Below are 13,676 nucleotides of genomic sequence, written 5' to 3'. Positions count from 1 at the left end.
TCTTTCTCTCTTCCTGGAACATATGGATTAGGGAACAAGAGGAATTGTTTCCTCTATCTCATCTTACCATATCTGTTACTCAACAACTAAGCTCTCCATTTACTTCAGGAATTTTTAATAGTTTTCCATAGTTTTGAATTATGGGGCAAAAAAAAAAACAACTCATTCGAGATGTAAGCTTATTAACAGTGATGAATTTGTAATATATGAATATTCTTTCAGATAACACATTGTTAGAGAAGCACAGCAAATCTTCCCATGAAGCTTAGTTCTTAATATGCAAAATTAAAGGTAATAGAAATGTTCTGCTTCTTCCTTGGTTCCTTGTCATTACTAGATCTCCATCCATTTTAGGTATTTTAGTTAGCAGTTTTACGGTTATAAGAAAGAACACCAGCACTTTATAGCCAAAAAGAAAACAATAAGGTATTGAGTGTAGGATTATCTTTTACTTGTGAATGGTGATATTTTCCATATCTAAGTATACCGCTGGTAAGATTTTTATTTCTCTCATTGGGTAGAACTCTGCTAAGGGAAGAAAATGTGCATGTTTTATCTGTAGCAGAGCTAGAAGAGGTGCTCTTGCACCAGCAGATGTTGAACTAAATTGGATTCTTTTTTAATGTTCCTCTGTTGTGATGTTTACTGCTGTGATTCAACAGCCTAGATTCCAGTCTCAATTGCAGTCATAGGTTTTGTCAGTATTTCAACACGTATTTAAAATTCAGTCAGGCTGCATGAAAAGACCTCACATTTTGTGAATGCCAGGTGCGAGTGCCTCCACGATACCAACTGCACCCACAATTAGCCTTCTTTGGCTGGGCAGTTGCCCAGCATGGGTCCTCAAAGACCTACTTTGAACACTCGGATGTTGATTTTGCAGACATGAGCTATATATATATTTCTACGTGCGTTAATTTCAAGAATGTTATATACCTACCCCTGCAAATGAAGCCCCTGGTTTCCATCTCAGTGTTTCCAGGCACATAATTACAGCAATCTTGCACCTTTCTGCCCGCACCTGCCACCTAGCACGTGGCTGGCCCTGCTCAGCTCTGCACGAGCGTATTCATGTTTGTGCGGCACTGTTTCATGGTTAATATAAATCATAAACAGGCTGTAAAAGATGAAGCGTCAATGAATCCTAGCTTTAAAATTGCTGGAAGCTAGAAGTTTTAAAACTGATACTGCAAAGTGAAAAATGAAATTTAACCAGGCATTTTGGTGAAGGAAAAATAATTTATTGGATGTAAGATGAAAAGCTGTGAGAGTAAACATCAATCTCATCTTAGACACATGTCATTGATTGATGTTTGCTCTGTGCTGCTGCCTGGAGGTAAACTCTTTGAAATAGCAAAGTAGGTACTTTATCTGTCTGTGGGTAGGAGCACAGTTTGTTAAGTTACTGCTTTTTTGAGACCCTGCTACATCTTTATGTTCAATCAAAGAGAAAACAGTAAATCAGAGTAATTGCTTTACCCCACGGCATTTCTGTTTGTAAATGGGAAAAAAATACAGTAAAAATCCTCAAATTAACTTCTGCTGTTTAAGCGAGATAAAAAGTCTAAAAAAATGTCAGTTGCAACCAAGGAAGGCATTTTATTGATTGTGTCACTTGGTCATCAAAGTCAGCCCCTTTGTTATAATCGAACCAGTACTTCAAATGTCATTAGGGAAAACATTTAAGGCTCAAAAATATGAGGCTGCCATCTCTAAGAGCTCACCGTAACCACTGGCAATTAGTTCCCAAATAGACATTATTTATACTTAGCTGAAAAGGAACTGGCCCTGAGAAACCGGCCAGCAAAAAGCATGGACGTGAGCAGTGAAACAGAAAACAGACATTAAATGATGGCGCTCCAATGTTGCCTGGCAATTCAGCGAGAAACATAACCTGAATCGTTGTAATTAATTTGTCAAAATTCAACCTTTTTCTTTTGAGGCTATTGCCCTTACAAGGTCTCAAGTTGGCTCGTCCCTTCGTGTTTTAAGATATCACAGAGATATGAGAATGATGGCTCTCTTAAATTCAGAATCCAGTTTCCATTCTGAATGAAGTTTTATAATCGGTGTCCTGCATCAGGATTGGGCTGTGTTTTTTATTGCACTGTTTAAGCTTTTCCGTGGAGTTACTCTTTTTACCTACTTTGGAATAAAACTGGTAATTCAGGGGAGAAATAGACTATTAAATATTTCAGAAAATGTCCTCACTTCAACCTGAAATTTAGTAATTTGAATCATGTGTCAGATTGCAATTTGTAGGGAAATATTGAGAATTATCAGAAAAAAAAATATTTAAAAGTTTATTATTTTTAATATTGGCCTTTTTTGTTTGTTTTATGTTTGTTTTTCATAGCTTTGAAACAGTTCTCATTTTGTTCATAATTCAGAAATGACTATGCGCTAATTTTTCATTTTAAAGATAAATGTTTCCTCACAGAAAACTTGTTCCCATTTCTTGTTTTATCCTTGAATCTCCCGTATCTTTCAGTCATTTGCAGTACGGATTTGGGGTTTTGGTTTCTGTTGTTGTTGCTATTTTCTTTCTTTCTCATTTGGAAGATGATCATCTCAGCACACTCCCTCGGGATCCTAGTCCCTGTACCTGGGAGCTTGGAGCTGGTTTCATTTCCACAGTGCTGGGAGTTGCTGTTGTGGGCTGACTGTATTTCATATGGAGGCTCTTCGTTGGCTGTGAGAAAAGAAGGATCAGTTTAGGCTTGCATGAGGATGTCTGGGTGTAAGCTGACAGCGTCTGAGAAAGCAGCTCAGTCCTTGCAAGTGGTACCAATTGGCCTGTCAGAAAATGGTAATTTGTTATTTAAATAACTGCATATTCCTTGAGTCTTCCCATGGAGATGTGGCAACTCTGTGGTTTCTGAAAGGATCGGGCAGCATTGTTAATGTCACTAAATGGCTATGAAAGGACGTGACATACTAGCAAAGGTGCAGTGCTTTTGCTGCTGGGAAATGGCGTTTTCCTTGGAGTTCGAAGTTTGAGGACATTCCCTAAAAAAATCATAGAATTATTAAGTTGGAAAAGACCTCTCAGATCACCTAGTCCAACTGTCAGTCCCCCCTTCCCACCCCCCCATGCCCACTAACCATGTCCCTCAGTGCCACATGCACATGGTTCTTGAACACCTCCAGGGAAGGTGACACCACTGTTGACAAAGCTGGTGCATTGTCTCCATGGAGATTAGGTGTTTTCATTCCATTTGTTCCAAGTAGTGGTGTCTGAGGGGATAAAAATTGTGTCAAAAATAGTGTGCTTTAAAAAAAGAAAAAAGAAAAGAGAGAGCCTAAAACTTTAGGCTTTTTATATGATTGCTTTCAGCCTAACCTGAGACTACATAACTCCTTGGACTTTGTAAGAGATTAAATTCAGTCCCAAGTATTTCAGGTAAGGTTATTGCTCTGCTCCCAGGCTGTCCCCTGAGCCAGCTGTGTCTATTTCTAATTAAGGACTGAAGGAAGCGGTTCCTTCTGATGTCAGGAATAGCGTGATGAGGCTGTGAGCACTTCTGGCAGTGCTGGGGAGAGGTCAGTGATGGGAGGAGGCAGCAGCCACCCTCCCTGTCCATCAAGTGGGAGCCACAGCCACAGAGGGGGTGACCATAAAGGTGGCCTTCCCAATGACATCGCAGCAGCTTGACATTTGTTATTTGTGCCTCCTCTGAGGAGTTCGGCAACCCATTGACATTCTGATCTGTAAAACACCTGAGAATGGCATTTATTCAGAGTATCCTAGGAGAAGCAGGGGAGGTAGACCTACTGTTACTGGGATAAAGTTGTGCAGAGAGTGCTTCAAGCCTCAGACTCTGGTGTTTGGATGCAATTAACTGGTAGATGTCTCAGTGCATCTCTTGGCAGATCATAGGGCTGGGATAAATCAAAGTGTGTTTTTAAAGCAGTGTGCCAAATGCAGAGTAGTGTGATTTTTATAATACAACATTTATTCATATGTATCTCCTGAAGGTATTTGAACCATCACTCATGCTTCAGTTCACGTCCTTTAAGCATTAATTTGTAAGATGCACAGCATTTTAAAAATAACAATATACCATTTAAAATCTATTTAAATTCATCCTTTTGGAGTTTGACCTCTATAAAACAAATATAAATGATGCTGATTTTTAAGAGATGACTGCTTGTATGTTCTTTGGTTACCCAGTCTTGCAAAACTACTTCCATATTTTGGTTTACTGTATCAAAATTCTTAATCTGTAAACTGATGTCTGAGTGTGCACATAGCATATTCATATCTACGTACACCACACACATACGCACAGATGTTCCAGTGAGAAAAAAATCTCACTCTTTGTGAACTATACAGAAAAGATGAACACAATGTAAATGATTTAAAAGGTACATGGGCACTTGGGAATGTTTTAAACTACAAATTAAAAAACGGAAGGAAGGAGGAAAGAAAACTATTAAAAAGGATCATTTTCCATTAAGTGAAGTGTTTGCAGTGAAGACAATTGTAGCAGTTGGCAGTATTCTCCTTGAACCAAAATAAATGCATTTGGTGACATGCATTCAAGGACGTGTGAATCTTACAGCATTCATGCAAATAAGGAGCATCCTTGCAAATGTTGGAGATTTTGCCATCTAGCATTACCGAAAGAATGCAGCTCTTGACTTGCTGCTCTTCCTAACTTACTGCTTAGAGGTGGCATATTAGGCATTGTCACACTGTTTTGCTATTTGCATAATCATTATGAATTATTGCAGGCTGTGAGTTGTGGCCAAGAGTGAACATCTCATTTGGGAAAAGGGTTCAGAAATCTGAGAACTTGTGTCTTACATCAAATAGGTTTTCATCAAATAAAAGGGATATTAGAGACTTGTATGTCTCCATCAAATAAAATAATAAAAAGTCTCTCCACTTCAGGAGTACTACACCACAGCATTTTCAAATTTGTGTGAGGCATAGTGAAGTGTTACACTTGTTTACTTTCAAGAAACTGGGTAGAAATCAGTATTATAATTAATCTCAGAGGATCTGTCCATCTCTATTTGACTGCAGGCTGCAGTCTAAATGCAAAACATCTGGAAGAGTCAACAGGGGATGGGGAAAGGCAGCTGAGGATGAAGTTATAACTGGATCCCTGCAAGTTCAGGAAAACCCACCCAGCAGCGGTTATTCCTGGTGGCAGAAAGCCTACAGCAGACACAGAGGTTGTTGTTAAAAGGACTCTTACCCCAACTTATAGGAGGGGAGTGCACTGAGGTGGCATGCAGTACTGACTGGGGACTACAGGTCAAGGAGCAGTGAATGGCAACTACTTACCTCCTGGCATCAGCAGTGCACACTATGTGAGCCCTTGGGGATGTTTTGCTACACCTTTCTTCTTGAAGGAAGAATCCTATGTTCCCAATAAACCCAGCTCCATCTTTGGCATCTGCCCATAGGTGGCTTCCAGAAAGGCTGCCTGATAGCCCACCAGGATCTGGCCTGATGCAGCCTCTCGAGTGAGACCTCACTGAGAGGGCAGATCTGTCTGGGAGGAGTTAGCAACATTAGCAAGCAAATGTAAGGCTTTGTGTTCATTTGGTGACCGCTAAAGCATTGTTGTTAAATCTGCCAGCATCTAACATATCCTACATATTTTCAGCTCTCTCATGTCTAGAATTAGAATCAGATAGCTGTTGGTCTTTTTGCAGGCTTGCCCGAGGCACACTAGGTAATATCACGTGGAAAGCCAATGCAACATATGTTTTGCTAACCGGGAAGTGGTTAGCAAGGCAACTTTTTTTTTTCATTAACACATGGTGCACTTACATGACATTAATATATATTTGTACTTTACAGATTTACCGTGCCAGAAGAAAGGCATTAGCTGAGCTATGTAAAATAGGCAACTCGTCACAATGTCCTGAAATAACAAGTAAAGCTGATTGGATACACTGGTTTTCTTTTGATGAGAATAAAATGTACAGGAGGTGCCTAAACCTGTGTTGTTTTGAGGAAATTCGGGGAAAGGATTCTCTGTTTTATGATGTCACACATTGTGGTTGAGTTCTGAAAAAAAAAAAAGTTAATTTTTATTTTGTATGTTTATATTGGTGTCTAATTCATTTCTAAAGATTAATACCTTTGTGTAGTACAGCGATTTTATTCCCTCTCCAGCTATACTCCACCAGCCATATATACGCTGTCATGCTAGTATTCATGTATTCGTGTTCTAAAGTTGTGATAGTGTCAAATCCATCAGAAAGAGGAATTGTTTCAGCAGTAGTTTCATGACTTGGCTGATTAACAGAGATCAGAAGAAGCAGCCTAACTGTGGAAACCACTACAGCATGTAGTTTTAACAGCTCTTTAGGGAGCTAGTTAATGAAAGAATCACTACAGAAACACATCTATGTAAAAAAAGGAGCATTCTCACACAACACTCAGAGGATATGTCATAAGTGGAAATATGTTATATAATTTCTATTTACTCATAGCTGTAATTACCATCTGCCTGAAGAGTACTTTCAATCTTTGTCAAAGTTGCTTAGATATTTCCTTTGTCACGTTTCAAGCAGTGAGGTTCTGTACAGACTAGATCCTGCCCTGCGATTCCTTTTCTATTCTGCAAGAATTTAATTATCTATTCCCTGTGTGAAGAAAGCATCAGCATTCCCAGAGACCAGAGCCTCCATGGTCTGCTTGGACTGGCATTCAACTGATTCATGTTCTTGCTTATTTTTTGCCATCTGTCTGCAAACCAGAGTTCTTCGCTTTCAAATTCACACTGGTTTATATGCTGCTTGCTGATTTTTAACTCTAAAAATCTATTCCTCTTTTTGCTGTAGTGTCTACGAGCCGGACAGAAACGTGCTGCGCAGGAAAGAATGGGAAAGGAGAAATCAGGAGGCCCAGCAGGAGGATGGCACATTTAACACCAGTTACTCCCTCTTCAGTGAACCATACAAGGTAGATGCTTTCCACCTGGGAGACTTTTTTATTTTAATTATTATTATTATTATTATATTTCACAGTATTAAATCGCAGCCTGCAGAAGGCATTGTCTGGGTCTCAGCAACCTCCCACAAGTGCCAGCCCCTCAAAATTTGCATAGAACATTTACGGTTCATTGATAATTGGATTTTTCTTACATTAGCTTCCTATAATGTTCAGCAGCACATGAGAATGAAATAAATGAGAAATGTCCTAACAATATTTGAGATGGCATTAAAACTAGGAGGTGAAGGTGATGGTGCCCTGTTTCTGCAACACATAGGAGAAAGTAATTGTGTTAGAGTTATGTGTGAAGGTCAAGCTATACAGTAAACATCATGCTCTGGCCAAGGTTAATGTGATGAAATATCTTGGTTTTATTTTCTTTTCCTAAAAGCAGTACCAACAGTATTTGTCTGCTAGGCATGTTTTGCCCTCAACAAAGGCAGAAGTAACTCAGAAGTAAACTCAACTCCTTATTTTAATCCTCGTGGAAACAGCAAGGTGAGACACAATCATCTCTGCCCACTAAAGGCAAACCAAGCCTTTATGGATGGGACCAGAGACCAGTATCCCACAGAGGGTGCCCCTCTCCTCTAGCTAGTCAGTGACTTTGCCTGTGTGCATTAGAACAACATCATGTATCTCCTACTGTGACCTTCCAGTTATGCCCAAGTTGCTATTAAATCCACCGTACTGTGAAGCCTTTCCCCTCCATGCTGCTTCACTTGTCCTTGATGCTTTGGGTACTCAGTGTCTCTTTCCAGAGTCCTATTTGGGACCGGGACTTGGCTACTGCACCTGACTTCAGTGTTTCCAAGCATCTGCCCGTGTCCCAGGGTCACCTTTTAACTTGCTATTCCTTCCAGATTGTTGTTGTTTCTAGTTCCTAATAAAAGAGGAAGATCTACCACCTTCAAACCATATCCCTTGATAGAAGACAACTCTGCCTGCCTTGAAGCTGACCTCCAGCTGCCTGAATTTCAGATTCATTACAAAGGCATTTAGAAACCATGGGAAATGTCTTGAAATCTTCCTTAAGGCTCCATTTGAAAAAGTCTACTGTGAGACCAATCAAGAGCTAATGCACGGAAAATAGTCTGAAACATGTTAGCTGTGTCTTGGCATTTACTGAAGACTCCATTGCAATAGGGACGAATAATTTTCCATTTGGCGGATCCAGTTGGATATACTCCTAAGATAAAAAGGACCTGTTTTTTTTGCTTGGTCTCTGATACTGTTTTGTTTGTGATATTGAAAGTGGGTATACTGAGGCTTAAACTACTTACAAAAGTGGCATAGCTGGAATACTGTACACACTTGGATTATTACCTCTGTCTCAGTGTACTTACTGTCATGCTACAGACTTCATGTATCATGGACTCTCCAGTAGTTTCTGAGTTTTTATGATGTTTGAAGGGATCTTTGCACTACCTCAGTATAATTCCATCTACAGTAGTGGGAATTGATGAAAACTAGTGGATGCAGTCTGTAGAAGCAGGGAAGGTGCTTAGCAGGTATCCTACAAGAAAATCAGAACAGGCACGCCATCCTTGCTTATCACTTGTAAACATTGTGGCCATATTTGGACTATCCTTTAGAAAAGGTGCTGGCAAAGGATTTGTCATTCAGAAGGCCATATCTGAAAATCAAAGACAGACTGGGAATCTCTTAAATAGTATGTACTCTTTCTCAAACAGCAGATTTCCTGAAAAATCTTGACTCTTTCAGTTGCCCCTTATCCAGTTCATTTCAAAGTATCCATAGCAACCCTCTCAGAAGGATTCCAGGAAATCCACTGTCTTTTACTAGAGATGTATTTTGCAGGAGATAAAAAAATAGGAATTTCATTCTGGATATTTCATGGACAGAATATTTTGACCCATTAATCACATAGGTGTTTTTCATGGAGAAAAAAATCTGATGGCCTTCCATGCAACCATCTGGCTTATTTTTAGAAGTGCTGGATCTTGCAGGTCTTCAAATGCAGGAATACATCCTACACTGAAGAATGTCAGAGCACTGTAAGTTATAAATGTTTGCACAGAATGCTTTTCCCACTTACTCATTTTGTGATTATGTTTTCCCTATGTGAGTGATTAAATAAAGCCAGCAATATTTCAGAGCAAATAATAGGAAAAGCTTTAACATCTAAAGCTCCCAACAAGTTACCTCAGTTCCCAGCTGTTTCCCAGGAGAACATAGGTGAACTCTTCCAGTTGAGCTCAGCTCAGCACAAAATCTCCCCTCACGATGTCCCCAGTGTATCCAGAAGGAACAAACAATACCCACCAGTTGACAGCATGTTCCATTGTACAAGCATTAGATCTTTTTGCTGCAATTATTTTTGTGGTTATCCGGCATTTCTCATTAACAGGCATCTCTGTATCAGCTTCATATCATACCTATAGTCTACTGACTTATCTGGGCTAGTGACAGTCTATAGATAATCTGCAACTAGGCTTTTATTTACCTCCCATCCAAGTAGCAGTCATGAGGTAGAACTGACTTTCTATTAGGCAAGTTGGACTTTTTGGTACAGAACTTAAAGATAAATTCTTTTGCATCCATTGATCCAGCTGGATAGAGAGCTGCCCCACAAATGGTCTGTGCTGGAAGAGACTTGTGGGGATTAGGGGCCTTGTTCCATTCTGAGGTCCTTGTTGCTGTGCTCCTGGGAGGGAAGGAAACCTGAGGCACAGGCTGGCTGAGACAGGCTGGGTGCAGACCCAAGCGTAGATCTCCTTCCCTAGAGGGAAGCTGGAAATGCATCTTTCTTCAAGATAGCTACACAAGTTGAATATCCACTGAAGGGACAGAAGAGATCCACTGAGTAAAAGCAAACTTCTCTATACCTTCAGAAAATAATAATTCTGGTCAAGGAGATACCTAAGTGTAGTAGCCACAGACCCCAGGAGACATATGAATATATCTCCAACCATCTTGAAGATCAATAAGCCCAACTGCAGATAGCCATAAATGAGCAGTCCAGATCTCCATTGCCAGCTGTTCAGTTTTTACCACTGTACCAACAAAGCATCCCCATGTAGATGCCTTCTGTGCCTCTTAATCTGCCTGAGTTGAACATACTTCCTACCCCAGTTAAAGCTGTGAGCTAGACAACTCATCTGCAACAGTTTCTTTTTAGATATGAACGATGCTTCCCATTTTTGAGGCCTCTTAAGTAATTTCCTCTTCTCTAGGACATTATGTGATTCTTGTGAAGTGAAGGAACGTTCACTTCTTAAGCTATGCTGACCGTGAATCAATGCTTCAATTTTATTGGAATTCTTGAAAAAAAAAATCCCCACATTTCCAGGGTGATTGGTATTGCTACTACATACTTCACATTTTGGTTATTTTCCACTCCCTTTACTTCCTTCATCTCTAAGCTACTGTTTCCCCCTTAAACAGAGGATCCTGAGATGAAAGCTTGGCCTTCTGAAGCATAAGAGTGTTTCCCCATTGAGACTCCATGTCTGGAAAAGAGATAGGAGAACACCACTATCTCATTACTATCTTCCTCTGAAAATACAAAACAAAATACACACCTGATTCTTGGTAGGGTTCAGAAAAATCTGTGCTGCAGAAATGCTAATGATATCCTCTTTTGCTTACAGTTTAAAGAAATAATTTTCAACCTTCTTCAGTATTTTTTTCCACTTGTTTTATTTCTTTGTGAAGCTTCTTCCTTTTAAGCAAGGAATTAAATGGATGATTTCAAAAACAATGATTAATCTTAAAGGGTGGAAATGCTGACTGTGTCCCCCCTGCTGCACAATTAAATACTGAGTATTTTCAAGAATTTGGGGAGTTTTACTCACTCGTTTTTCTCAAAGGGAAGAGTGTTCTGGAGAGAACATCTCAACAGAGCACTTTCATCAGAAGGATGTAACGATCTGTGGTTTTCCCACTGTCCCATGACCTGCCTTCAGGTTATCTTGCAGTATTTGGCTGGCTTAGACTGGAGAGTTCATTCAGTGCTTCCCAGATGCTATGTGAAAACTTGAAGAGGCAGAGAAGGTAATCAGGAATGCAATATTTTCATTCATGGCTGAAGGAGAGCGTGCACTGGACTATAGGAAAAGTTTTATCATGGTCAGATTTAATCCAAACTGTTCTGTGTAGTTGCAATAATAAATTTTCTAGTTTCCAGGTAATATATTTTAACTACAGCATGATACCAGTGATAGATTTTTTTTTTTATATACTCTAAGGCCCTTTATAGCTTTTCCAGTTCAGGGTAGATTTAAGATGTTGACAAGTATCTTCAGAGACAATAAGGATTTTCGATTTCATCCCTCAACGCTGCTGCTGAATAAGACAGTGCAACTTCAGTAAAGATTTCAGCAGAAGCATGCAGGGAATTTTGTTTGTCTTAGGTTGGCTATTGTAGAACACTCAATTTTTGTTTTGCAGACTAACAAGGGGGACGAGCTCTCTAATCGCATCCAGAATACACTGGGCAACTATGATGAAATGAAAGATTTGTTAACCGACCGATCAAACCAGAGCCACCTTGTTGGGGTTCCAAAACCTGGGGTTCCTCAGACACCTCTCCCCAAGCCCGATGAACTTCTTATCGCAGACTCAAGACCGCCACCTCCTCCTTCCATTTCCAACACTTCTTCCGCACCAACAGCCCTACCTGCGCAGCAGAGCAAAAGCACCACGATGGGTTGGCAGAAGGCTGGGCACAATGCTGCTTCAGAGGGTCAGCAGAGAGCCAGCAAGCATGGACACCGCTCACTGGAGTCCCACAAGGGTGACTTCAAACTGGCAAACCAAAAATCCAGTCTGGAGAAACTGAAACGCTATGCATCTAGTCCCACCTCCTCCTCCTCCAATGCTGCCCAGCAAAGCTCACTGAGGGCCACACTAGGTGACAGTGTCAGCAGAGTGCAGCAGCCAGCAAAGTTAAATTGTGGCTCAGAAGGAGGAGCTCAAGTTCAGGAGAGACCCTCAAAGCACAGCAGTGGGCACTGTGTCCAGAACTTCCCACCATCTCTTGCTTCGAAGCCCAGTCTGGTTCAGCAGAAACCAACGGCTTATGTAAGGCCAATGGACGGTCAAGATCAGGCCCCTGATGAGTCTCCAAAGCTGAAGTTATTGACAGAGACAACCAAGTTGTACAGGGGAGTGCCTTCTAACAAACCTGATTCGGCCAGGACCAAGTCAAAGATAACGAAGTTCAACATTCCTAAGCAAGAAGAGGTATGTGTTTTGATGCTTTTTATGACATCCTATCCTGAATAGATGGATAGATAGCAGCTTAGAACTGCAAACTGCATCTCTTTACATATTTTTAATGTCTTAGTTTTTATATTTATTTTTTACTTTGCAAACATTGACATGCAAATAGCAACTGCATAGTAATGTAAAGATATCTCAACATCAAAATGTCTTCAGGTCCATAACACCTCCTCACTGCCACATTTTCTAATAGTATATATTACTTTTTTTTTTCCTGAATGTCCATATGTAATGTCTGGATATTTTAAATTCGTCTTTTAGCTAGGCTTGTGTGTTATGTCACAGTGTTCGTACTCGGTTGACTTTCTTCTTTTTCTCAGTGATTAAATGAAGTGCTTGGCATCAGAAGTAGTTCTGCCATCCTCAATGATGTCAAAGTAGTTTTACAATCTAGATAAATTATAGTTAGCAATGTGAGATCTGTGGAATAGATAAAAATATAGCAATGAGACTCTTGTTCATAAAATCTTCTCTTTCAAACCAATTTTCAAAAAGACTAAGGTTTTCTTCCTAAATAAACACAGTCTATCAAAATCAGTCTTGCTATAAAGGTGAGAACATATCCGAAAAAACTTCTAGGCAACATTTCTGTTATTAGCAGTAGATGTGAAAGGTATCTGTTTGGACTTACTTATTTTATGTTTATTTATTTCACATTCCATTGGCTACAGTAGGACACCTCATTTTGTCACTTGTGTATTATGTGATTTTCTGTTTTGTGTTTTTTGGGTGGGGAGGGAACGGTTGTTTTTGGCAGAATGAAGAATGTGGGTTTTTTTATTTCATGGGTGTATTGAGAGACCTGTGCGTTTATACAAAGACGGTCACATCCTCTTGTGTAAACTGGTAGAGCTCCCATGGCTTAAACAATTTATAGTATTTATAGGACTGAATGATTCTATTTGACTGAATCACTGATAGCGTCTCAGAGCAGAGAGATACTGATTGTTTACTCTTATTTGATGACTGTGGTGTGCCTTGAAATGTTTTTAGTCATTTTTTAAAATTTTTTCTGGCACTGCTAAAAGAAAGGAAAACTCTAATTTTTGGTAAAGCTCTCTGGCCTCTTAATGCCTGTTTTTCAGAAATGGAATTGACTGCTGTATTCCCTCCTCAGTTTGGTTGAGGAAAGAAGTCTCTCTGGAAGCAATTACTTTTCTCAGTTCTTGTAGACATTATGCCCATGTGGTTTTTCTCTAAGTTTAAGTTCCATCAGTTCCAAACCATTCTGAAGAGATATGTTGTTACTGAAAAAGGATTGTTTTAGGCACTTAAGTCAGATTTGATAAGCAAATTTAGCATTCACAGATCGCTGTAATTGTGCAGATAGATCAGGTAATGGCATATGCTAATATCCATGCAGCTATTATTACCTCCTTCAGACTTCTGACTTGCCGCTATCTGCAAGTAAGAAGTATTGTTAGAATTAACGATGCCTGTGGCAATTGTCTGAATCTTACAAATTTTCCCC

The 13,676-nt window shown here is 39.8% G+C and overlaps 1 protein-coding gene across 6 annotated transcripts in view; it reads left to right on the top strand.

Annotated features, from left to right (window-relative positions):
* Positions 1–13,676, top strand: part of AFF3 (ALF transcription elongation factor 3) — a 324,699-nt gene that overhangs the window by 41,047 nt on the left and 269,976 nt on the right. For all 6 annotated transcript variants that reach the window (XM_085214002.1, XM_085213991.1, XM_085213982.1 and 3 more), the window contains exons 2-3: positions 6,808–6,928; positions 11,372–12,166. In XM_085214002.1, the coding sequence (XP_085070128.1) occupies positions 6,808–6,928; positions 11,372–12,166 (916 nt within the window). The remainder of the gene's footprint in view (positions 1–6,807; positions 6,929–11,371; positions 12,167–13,676) is intronic.

Source organism: Meleagris gallopavo, chromosome 1, assembly GCF_905368555.1.
Source record: "Meleagris gallopavo chromosome 1, MGAL_WU_HG_1.1, whole genome shotgun sequence".
NCBI lineage: Eukaryota > Metazoa > Chordata > Aves > Galliformes > Phasianidae > Meleagris > Meleagris gallopavo.
This window is presented reverse-complemented; position numbering and strand designations above follow the sequence as displayed.